Source organism: Patella vulgata, chromosome 1, assembly GCF_932274485.2.
Source record: "Patella vulgata chromosome 1, xgPatVulg1.2, whole genome shotgun sequence".
NCBI lineage: Eukaryota > Metazoa > Mollusca > Gastropoda > Patellidae > Patella > Patella vulgata.
In genome coordinates, this window is record NC_065879.2 from 68,375,505 (window position 1) to 68,387,653 (window position 12,149).

At 32.9% G+C, this 12,149-nt stretch overlaps 1 protein-coding gene across 4 annotated transcripts in view; it reads right to left on the reverse strand.

Annotated features, from left to right (window-relative positions):
* Window positions 1–731: 731 nt before the first annotated feature.
* Window positions 732–12,149, reverse strand: part of LOC126808771 (serine/arginine repetitive matrix protein 1) — a 32,014-nt gene continuing 20,596 nt past the window's right edge. For 2 of the 4 annotated variants that reach the window (XM_050533721.2, XM_050533720.2), the window contains 4 exons: window positions 11,263–11,688; window positions 5,745–5,967; window positions 4,964–5,023; window positions 732–2,879 (listed from right to left, as the gene is read on the reverse strand). In XM_050533721.2, the coding sequence (XP_050389678.1) occupies window positions 2,800–2,879; window positions 4,964–5,023; window positions 5,745–5,967; window positions 11,263–11,688 (789 nt within the window). In that variant the 3' untranslated portion in view covers window positions 732–2,799. Of the gene's footprint in view, window positions 2,880–4,963; window positions 5,024–5,744; window positions 5,968–11,262; window positions 11,689–12,149 lie in introns of those variants that run through there. The other 2 variants (XM_050533722.2, XM_050533723.2) reach the window with 2 other exon arrangements.

Genomic DNA, 12,149 nt, shown 5'->3' on the forward strand with positions numbered 1-12,149 from the left:
TAATGGTCAGTCTGTGCCTTACTTAGTCTAACGATCATTTGGAATAAATCGATGAATGTGAACTTCATTTCATTTTGTCATTTGTTTCTTCGTCAGTTTCATTAGGTGACTTTAATAACACTTAAAAATCAAATATCCCCTACTTTTTTTGAATAGTATATTTTTTTTTATTTTTTAAATTATTACGAAAGGGGGGGGGGGGGGGAGGGTCGACCCAAATTGGGGGGGGGGGGGGTATTTACCATAGCAACTGGGGATGGGTGATGTTGACAATACCAAGCATGTGAAACTGTCTGAGATGATGCAGAAAACAAGTGCTTGGCAGAGATCAAGGTTCCATAAGTTAAAAAGCGATTTTTCGTACAATCAGGGGCCATAATTCAGGATCTTACGGTACGATATGAGCGAATATCGAAAGGAACAGAGATCTTTGGGTTATAAACATATGTTTCAAGTTTCATTTAAATCAGATATAAATTGTGATCTGTTGTGTCCACAAGCTAAAAACAGGAATTTCGTACAATCAGGGGCCATAATCTATGAAGTTTCAATCCGATACATGCCAATATAGAAAGGAACCAAGATCTTTTGGGGATAAACCTATATTTCAAGTTTTGTCAAAATCGGATAAAAATTGGGACCTGTAGAGTGTCCACAAACAAATTGTGGATGGACGGACGTGGGGGACAGCAATATACATCCACATGAAAATGTTGTCGTATAAAAACAAATTTTATATGTTTAATATTTATTTCAGGCGAACAAAGATAAGATGATAATCATATATACATGTATTTTACATAATAAAGTGATTGCATCGAAATTAAAGCACACACTGCATGTACATGCAATATTTTCAATTCAACAAATCCTAATTCTCATAAAACATACTCACAGTAAGAGTTATAAATATATGATTAAAATGGTACCCCAGTCTTTGATTTGGGTCCAATCTGATTAAAATACAAATCTAAATGTTGTTTCTTTACACTTCAACTGCCTCCATTCTATATACATCTTCTCACTGCTATATAGGTGAAAACACAGAGGTGAACTGACCATAGATTACATGTATGTATATTTAAATTTTGATCTGTTCTCAACTGCTCAGTAGATGACTGCTAGAATTCTGTGCAAAGTCCTACTAAACAGATCATTTCATTACATTGGTTAAAACTTCACAACAGTAATAGGATCTGCGTTTTAATCAGATTGTTCTGGGTGGATCCAAGAGGTTCACTTAACCACTTAACCTTTAAAATTTTTATGAATCTTTCTTTTTTGCTTTATATGATTTTTTTTGTTTTTTGATTTGACCACTTTACTTTATTTGTCTCAAATTTATAGTACTTTGGAATATGTTGCCACCTATAACCAAGTATCAAACAAACACTGAAGCATATAGTGGATCCCATCCTTAGCCTCATTTCAGTCATCTTTTACTAGGCAATGAGTAAAAAATGTCTTGCTGAGAAATTTACCTGTCAGTCAATTTGAATGGCAGAAAAATCAAATAGTTTAATAAATTGCTATTAAAATATACATGTACAATCCAATTTAAAGGTACAATCTTATTTCAATAATTTGTATGCACTTTAGCAGCAGGAAACTAAGAGGATCCAGAGAAAAAAACTCACAAGATTGGGCAGGTGACCCTAGTCCTTGTCGCATACAAGCTTGGGATTAAAACTACTCCACTTGAATCAATAACAGACTTATGATATAAACCCTGCGTCTTAGACTGCTAGACACCCCTGCTCTTCCCAATACAAAAAGATAGGAATTAAATTTTGGAAAAATTATTTGCTAAAAAAAAAATTTGAAACATCAAGGTTAAGAAAATAATTTATAGACTTCACATTCATAACTTCGTCAAACTTCCAACATTATACTATACAATTTCATATTAATTTTCAAAGACACTTCATCAATAACACAACAATACAATGAATGAACACTTAAATCTTTTTTAAAAGATCAATTTCAAAATGTAACTTTCCATGATAAAACTGCAATTGAACATACATGCAGTCAAATTAAAAACATACCAACATTTAATTCCATTATTTTGTTTGGCTGTTTACTCCAAAGATGTTTAGTCAAAAGATATTTACTAGATGTGTTTAGAAATGCTGAGCTTGTGATTGGCTGACTCCAGATCTACCCACCAATCAAATCTTTGATATACAGAAAATACCAGCAATATTTTTGAAAGGCTTTGATTACCCAGACATTTGATTGGTTTTATTGTCATCACAGGACTAGAAATGCTTTTCTTAAACAGGTCTTTTGACATTAATGGAAAGAAAGTCACACCTGTTTTAATTAAAATGACATGCATACAATACACATCACCCAAACTGAACTAGTTTCATGCAAAGTAATCAAGTCCTATGAAAGAAACATCATTATTAAAATATTATCTGTCTTATGATACAAAGCTCAGTGCAATTTGTAATGAATTTACCATCTGTATGTTTTAAATACAACATACTAAATCAGAATATTTGATTATAAATTCCTCAAAAATCTAATTTGATAAGCTTATACATTGTATATCCACTAGCTTATACCACATTTTTTTCCGAAGAAGTTTTTAGATTATCAATTTCACTACACTAAAACCTCCACTATTTGCCTTCATCCATAAAATTTAACCACTTTTATCCATCATGCATATATTTTAAATGTCTCTTCAATATCCAAATAAAAACGCCATTTGAATTATATTTAAACAATTATCCAATGAGAACCTCTGGTTTACTATTTAAAATGTTCAAGTTCCATTACTTTATCCACTCAATCTGCTTTTTCTGTTTTAACCTGTTGTTCAAACAGATCGTGTTTCCATTTACCACGATCAGCCAAATTACGATTTTCTGGAAATAAAACAAAAACACAACAATTTTTAATATTGATTTATCCACACTTTATGTAGAATTTAGTTATTAAAACAGACGCTTTAGGCCAAAACACACAAGAACTTTAGAAATAAACAAGAGCATTATATTTCTTAAATTATTGAAAATTGGTTAAAATCAATATGCTTCATTAAATCTGTTGAATATAATGATTTCAAATCGATAATTAAATAAGTTAGGTTTAGCTTTTGGATCATCAAAAAGGTTTTCCAAATTGATCAAAGGCAACAAGCCAATGTCAACTTGATGCCCCATGTCTCAGTCTCAAAATAAATAGATGACACTCATTAATTACTTGCACATACATGTATATCTTTTTATAAAACATAGAGCGATCACATTGTTTATCATAATGTTTAAGGAACTTAGTCATGATGAAATGAAATTACAAGATGATTACAGATTATAATTTTTCTCATTTGAAGGTTCACAAGGTTCTACAAATTGAAACAAGGGCCTTAACTCTGGAAATATGAACATAAATTTCATACAGATCAGATGATAACTTTTGTCATTTGAACAAGGTTTAAGAAAGTAAAACAAGGGCCATAACTCTAGAAATAAATGACAGAAATTGTTGAAATTCAATATGCTTTATTGTTTCACGATTTTATATAATGCATATAGATTTCATACAGACTGGATGATAACTTTCGTCCTTCGAGCGGTCTGAAGGTTCAACAAAGTAAACAAGGGTCATAACTCAAGAAGAGATTAATGGAAATTGCTGAAATTCAAAATTGTGACTACTAGTACTAGAGAGTCCACAACCTTGGTATATTACATACTTTTACACTATTTGCGTACAACTTACAAGGAGTTGCCATTTTGTCTGGCAGTTTGGGTCAGAAATTCAGACTCAACCCTTATTGATGTGTAACAGTGATATATTTAAACGTTTTTAAAATTGAATACAAATTGTGACCTCTAGTGGGTCCACAAGGTAAAAATGCCATTTTTCGAACAATCAGGGGCCATAATCCAGTTATGTTCAGATATGCGCAATTATGGAAAGGAATCAAGATCTTTGTGATATAAACATAAATATAAAGTTTCATCAAAATCAGATCACAATATTGTGGCCTCTAAAGTGTCCACAACCCTGATATACCATATATTTACACAATTTGTCTGGCAGATTTGGTCCGATTTTAATGAAATTCGAAGTCAACATTCATTATGGTGTAAAGGTGATATATCCAAATGTTTTTTTAAATTGAATAAAAACTGTGACCTCTAGAGTGACCACAAGCCAAAAACACGATTTTTCGTACAATCAAGGGAGATAATTCAGGACAGGAAGTTACGATCCAATATGAATGAATATCGAAAAGGAATCAAGATCTTTGAGTTATAAACATGTATTACAAGTTCCATCGAAATCGGATGAAAATTGTGACCTCTAGAGGGTCCACAACCTTGATATACCATATTTTTTACACTATTTGCATATTACAAGGGCCTGCCATTTTGTCCAGCAGTTTTGGTCCGATTTTCACAAAATTCAAACTCAACCAACAATATAGTGTAACGGTGATATATTCGAACGTTTTTTTAAATCGGATAATAATAATTGTGACTTCTAGAGTGACCACAAGCTAAAAACACGATTTTTCGTATAATCAGGGGTCATAATTCAGGAAGTTACAATCCGATATGCGCGAATATTGAAAGGAACCAAGATATTTGGGTTATAAATATGCATATCAAGTTTCATCAAAATTAGATGAAAATTGTGACCTCTAGAGTGTCCACAAGCTAAAACGTTATGTTATTTTTGTACAATCACAGACCTAAACGTAATTTTTTGTACAATCAGGGGCCATAATCCATGAAGTTATGGTCCAATACATGCCAATATTGAAAACATCCGAGATCTTTGAGAGATAGACCTGTATTTAAAGTTTTGTCAAAATCTGATAAAAATTGTGACCTGTAGAGTGTCCACAAACAAATTGTGGACGGACTATCGGATAGGGGCGACAGCATAATATGTCCACATGAAAATGTGGGTGCATAAAAATTCTTTAAATATTACTAACTGTTCGCATTTTTATTGAATAAGTTTGATTTCCATGGACCACTATTTATCCCTCCTCGACCTGAATAACACAAAATCACAATGTACTATTAAAATAATAACAAATATTTGACTGGGAACATAATATACATACAGAAAAATTAAATATTACCCAGACTTCGGTATAAGATATGTTTTGTTTATTTCTGATGTTGCACTACATTGAAATCGGACACATTTCTTTTGATGTCAGCATTCAAATTTCATGAGGTGACCAATTAAATTATTTGTATCAATTCAGGGCTGTCTTGTCAAACTAAACCCTAATAATGGGTTGGAATAAAATAGTAGCCCTCATGTCAACTATCAACCATGGAATATTTGAGTAAATCTTTCTTGGTTCATTAATCTAGCAACTGTTAAAGTTAGGCAATAAATTAAATAAAATCTTGTCTTCCGAGTCCGCCAATTTGCAATACTTTCTATTTAGTGTGTGTAGGGATGAGCTATAATGTCTAACGAACTGTTGACAGAACAATATAATCTAATTGCAATCCAATCAAAACAGATCTAAATTTAGTTTTTTAAGACTTTCAATGACCTGCTCTTCATCATCATATACTTAGATCTGACAAGTAGACTAGGGACATCACCACTGCTTAAATATTATGCCAATCCTATGAAATGGTCATCATCCAGTAACTAAAGTGTTGTTTGAATTTGGTGCAAAATCAAATGAATTGAAATTGTATGGAGTCTTTGAGAAAGCAATCAAAAATATTTCAAATCATCATAAAACATACCATATTTGTTATCCATTATATTACGGCCTCGAACTGCGCCTCCACCGCCTCGACCCTGATTATTTCTTATATTTTTGTCCTGGGGTGAGACCTTTGCTGGTGGTTTGGAGTCTCTGGGATCAGCTCCCACTAACTGAGCTCGGAAGTTAGCTCTAGCTACTTCTAAATCTTTCCTGGTTCTTCGTTCAGCACCTAGTTTTATATCACCGGCCCTGGTATCGTGCTAAGAAGGAAAATTTAATAAATAAATATAAATAAAATATTTTCCATAAATCTTTAGTGCCACTCAGAACTAGATGACATAAAAAACCAATACACTTTCATGGTATTAGACATTCTCCGAAACACTAACATTATGGGTAACAGATTTTGAAAACTATACATTACAAAGTCATTTAACCTGTTTTATTATATTTTTTTTAATACTTAACAATTGCTTTTCTGTTTTGTTAACTGTGACTGTGCTAAAATTTTATTCTACCAGGTAAACTTTGTTTGGGGAATGAAATGGTGTGAAAATTTCGATGAATTTGAAATAGGGGTTTGCTGCATTATATATTTTTGAATATCGGAAAGGTCAAGTATGTATTGAGTATAGCCCATAATTGTCTAATTTGCCTGTTCCCATAACGATGTAAGTACATTCCATTAATTTCATTTTTCAAAATAAATATTTTTATCACTTGCGATTTCTTTCAGATAAATGAAGCAACATTTATTTGAGAGAATCACAAATAAAAATGATTTTTTAAAATTTTGCCGTTGGTGTCTACAAAGAAATTAACCAAAAATCTGAAATGGGTACTGGTATATATATAACTATCTGGAATAGAGCACCTGCAAAAGTCAAATGGAGAGAGCAACTGTGATTGTGTGTTAGTAAGAGGTAAAGGGTTTAGGTTCAATACCACTCAATGTTTTCTTATTTACGAGTGTTTAGCAACAAAGTTTGTAACCAGCGGCTGCTAGGCCCACATTTTGCAAGAGATGGATAGAGAACAAGCTAAAAAAAACTCAGGATTTTTTGTACAATCAGGGGCAATAATCCAGATAGTTATGGTCTTTGTCCAAAAGTTTTGGCCCAATTTTCACAAAATTTGAACTCAATGAACATTACGGTGTAACAGTGATATATTCGAACGTTTCTTTTAAATCGGATAATAATTGTGACCTCTAGAGGTACAAGCTAAAATTATGATTTCTCTACAATCAGGGGCCAATATTCAGGAAGTTACTATCCGATATGCCCGAATATCTAAAGGAACCAAGATCTTTGGGTTATAAACATGCATTTCAAGTTTCATCAAAATCAAATCAAAATTGTGACCTCTAGAGGGTCTACAACTTTGATATACCAGATGTTTACACTAATTGTGTACGAGTGGCGGCCATTTTGTCCCGCAGTTTTGGTCCAATTTTCACGAAATTCAAACTCAACCAAAATTACGGTGTAACAGTGATATATTTGAACATTTTTTGAAATCGGATAATAATTGTGACATCTAGAGGGACCTCAAGCTAAAAACGTGATTTTTCGTACAATCAGGGGCCATAATTCAGGAAGTTACTATCCGATATGCGCGATTATCGAAAGGAACCAAGATCTTTGGGTTATAAACTTACTTTTCAAGTTTCATCAAAATCAGAACAAAATTGTAACCACTAGAGGGCCCCACAACATTGATATACCATCCTTAGGGTGTAACGGTGATATATTCAAACGTTTTTTTAAATCGGATAAAAATCATGACCTCTATAGGGTCCACAAGCTAAAAACATGATTTTTCGTACAATCAGGAGCCATAATTCAGGAAGTTACGGATAAAACTAATTTACATATCAGTTAGTTTTGTTTCATTTGTGTATAACAAAATTTACAAAGCAATTCAAAAATTGATTCAGAAACTTTTCAATGTGTATATCCCTCCATCCAAATTATTGTATCTAAACTTGACAGACACCTAATAGATGACACAATAGATTCATGAATGGGACTTTCATTTTCAAGAAGTTTACTCCAACTTCATTGCCAGCATAATTATGTCTCGCATTAAATCAGTCATCTCTACATGTACATCACAGCATCTACTTCTACGACGTCTTGGCACACAAAAGTTGTGTGTCACTGAGAACATGATTCTTCAACATCTTCCACGGGGGGGTATTTATATCTTTAGTCTTTCCACAGTCATCAAAAATGTCTTGACACAATAATTCATGTACCTCAAGCAATTGACATCTAATGTCTAGTTTATCATTTTATGATTTTTCTCATCTGGATTCAAGACCAAAATATCTTCTGATTTCTTCTTGATACATTTGCCAAGCAACAGATAAAACTTTGAATTCCTATCCATAAACTTACAATTTTCATTAAAAGTTATTGCATAATGATTTAAATTGAACTTCAATTTTCAATCTGTTCTTTGTCTAATAAACCCATTTTTTTTTTTTTTTTTAAAAATCATGCAATTTAGAAATGAAATGAGGTTTGACTTCTTACGGTTCTGCTCCGACTGGGCTAATGAAGACGGGCATACGCCATACAGTGTGCTATGAGTTTATGAGGGAAATTTTGCCTGGAAAGCAGCGCTACAGCCTTCTTTTATATCAAATTTCAACCGTCAAGGGATCTTTAACATGTATGCCAAAGTGTACAAGGACCTATACGTTGACGCTTGCCAGTCCATTGGTATTGAACCACCAACAAGGAGAAACCACCCAGGAGAAATCATCCCAGAATATCCTGATATACTTTCTCAGATAACACAGGGATCAAACACAGGACCTCTAGGTTAGCAAGCCAACGTCTTACCCACTGAGCCACCATGGCTCCTAAGCAATTTAGAAGAGTACACTGCAGATATAATTAATTTTTTCATTCAAACAAAATTATAAAATGTAGTCTTCCAAAACAATTAACAGGTATGAATTCATAAGAGTATGTGGGGTTTTTTTCTGTTGTAGGCTGAATACAGTTATCATGGCCAAAAAGACAAATATACTGACACATGATTTAGACGAAATGAAATGAAATTTAACATCTACTAATGAGCAGAGAGAAATAAACTGGGTTCAGTGTACCATTACCAAGCTGAACAGAGCTAGGTTATTTTGGGACTAACATACAGCACTGTTTTATTTGCAAGGCTTTTTTTTTAGTAGTGCAATAGAAGGAAAGAAAACAAGGTTATGGATTACCCCATTGGTGGATCTCCATTATCTAAACAGCAAAATGTGTTGACATCATTCCCAATGAGAAATATGTGAACTTTAAACTTTGAAACATAACCCAAAAATAAAAATTTCAACTGTGTGACTTTATTAATAAAAAAATCAAAACAACCAAAGAAACAAAACAATAAAACAATTTTATGAAATTTAACTCGGATCATTTTCTTCGAGAAGAGAGAGAGAGAGAGAGAGAGAGAGAGAGAGAGAGAGAGAGGTGGGTTTTATCATTCACCAACACTAAGTCCCACTAAGAAATAATGAACATCTAATAAGCAATGTGGTGGGGAAACCCAACCAGCGGCTGCCAGGCAGGATATGTCCACATTTTGCAAGAGATGGATAGAGAACAAGCTAAAAACAAAAACGATTTTTTGTACAATCTGGGGTCATAAATCCAGAAAGTTATGGTCTGAAATGCGCAAATATCAAAAGGGACTGAGATCTTTGGAATATAAAGATATGCTTTAAGTTCGATAAAAAATGGATAAAAATTGTGACCTCTCGAGGGTCCATAACCTTTGTTTTACATACTTATACACAATTTGCGTACAAGAAAAGCCATGTTGTCGGGCAGTTTCATTTTGATTTTCCAGAAATTCCAATTCAACCTTCATTATGGTAGAATGGTGATATATCTAAACCGTTTTTAAAATCTGAAAAAAAATTGTGACCTCTAGAGAATACACAAGCTAAAATGCGATTTTTCGACCAAACTGGGGCCATAATCCAGGAAGTTAGGTTTGGATATGTGGGATTATCAAAAGGAACCAAGATCTTTATGATAAAAACATATTTAAAGTTTCATCCAAATCGGATTAAAATTGTGACCTCTACAGGGTTCAAAATCTTGATATACCATATTTTTACATTATTCACGTACAAGCGGCAGCAATTTGTCTGGCAGTTTTGGTCTGATTTTCCTGAAATTCGTACTCAGCCTTCATTACGGTGTAATGGTGATATAATCAAACGGTTTTGAAAATCGGAAAATAATTGTGACCTCCAGAGGGACCACAAGCTAAAATAGCTGATTTTTCGTACAATCAGGGGCCATAATTCAGGAAGTTACAATCCGATATGCGCAAATATTGAAAGGAACCAAGATCTTTGGGTTATAAACATGCATTTCAATTTTCTTAAAAATCGGTTAAAAATTGTGACCTCTATAGGGTCCACAAGCTAAAAACATGATTTTTCATACAATCAGGGGCATAACCCATGAAGTTTTGATCCGATACATGCCAATATCAAAAGCAACCGAGATCTTTTGGAGATAAACCTATACTTCAAGTTTCGTCAAAATCGGATAAGAATTGTGATGGACAGGGGCGACGACAATATACGTCCACATGAAAATATGGGCGTATAAAAATGATCCCTGTATCCATTCATAATAACAAATCAACTTAAAATTAGACAGAAAATAAAAATCATTATCTTTGAACATAAATATAAATAGGAATCAATTAAATCTATGGCAAGCTCTATAGACTCTAAAGCACCAAACCCATCAAATCAAAAATTAAATCTAAGTTACACTTGATCAAAATCTCCTAACTGAAAATTGGTAATTAGCTTCTTTCACCTATCTTAACAGCACTGTGTGAAAGTAATCAAAGTCCTCGGCATTTTGTGTAATTCAATATTCAAACAGCTTACCAGTAGTTTTTATTTAAGGTGTTTGAGGTTTGAGGGTATACAAGATAGCATTACTGATACATAAGACTAACAAATTCTGGAGACAACTGTATTGTCCAAAGGTTCCCATTTAAATATGTCACTGCTATTGAGGTATTAGACTTAACTGCAATCAGCATGTTGTTTTCACTTATTTATGTCAAATTTCTGGACTAGCCTACAAAAAAGTTACCGGTTAGCTTTGTATAAAATAGTTATACTTCTCCTCAAGATAACAACCAATTGTTCTTTCAAACCCAACTCCATCATTAAAAATAATTTTTAATCTGTACAAATCTCCACAAAACACTTTAGCCCCCTAATGAAAATTTTGGCGTCTCTTTACTCTGTCAAAGCTTTCAAGAGACTTAATCTCATCATATAAAAAATCCAAAAAAATTCTGATTTTGATCTTCAAATCACATTCTTTTCTGGACTTGTCTGAATTTTTAAAAGAAAAAAAAATTATCACTGACTTCATCTCATCAAAACAAAATGTCAACATGACAATGTCTTGCTTTAAGCAATCGGCGATAGTACCAGACAAGTACACTGATTCTGAAATGTTAATTTAAAATTTTCTGTTTTTAACCAATCTTTGGTTTACCTTCTGAATGTTGTGGTGTACATCACTGTCATTACTTTTATTATCTTCCTGTGTGTCATAATCATGAGTCACTGCATCTTTAGTGTTTGCCGTGGATCCTAGATTTCTGGTTTCTAACTTAAGGTCAAAGGGCATCAGCATGGCTTCCAGACGAGTAAATCTGTCAATGACTAAATTCCAACTCTTCCAATCTTTTGGAGGTCGTAGTTTGACTTTATTGAGCATGACACCAAGGCATGTAGAGCCATCAACAGTTTTCAGGGTGTTCCAGAAGTTCGGATTAAAGCAGATTCCTTTGATGAATTCATTCTCTGTGTAGAAATTAAAGCTAAAATGTTCTATTTTCTTCTTAAATCCAACAGAATTCTCTGATACATTAGAAACGTAACCCTTGATGGACCGGATAATTATTGCTTTACCTGAAGACTAAAAGACAAAAAATAATTCAATGTAATCAAGTTAGTAACAGACCAATTATCATGTTTAAACAAACAAGTATTTTTAAAAATTCAATAACCTTACATAAAATCCAAATTAGGAAAATTACATCTAAACGCCTTTAGGAGAAAATGTTGAGAGTCAAAACTAATCTATTTATGCATTTGGTCATTCACTAAGTAGAAATTTAAGATTCATATATAAGTTTTACACAGAAAAATGACCTGAGCATCATTCTAAAAAGATTATACATACATTTTATAGCACTTATATTATGCAAATGTTTTTGCTGTTTTTAATACTCCAATTTATCGAGGTCATGCATAAGTGAACAACAAGAAATTCATTTGCATTCAGGGTAAATTCTGAACCTGGATAACAGTTGTGAATTGCATTACTCAAAGATATTGTCACTGTAATTAACCATGGTCTAATATGTCCTTCAAAAG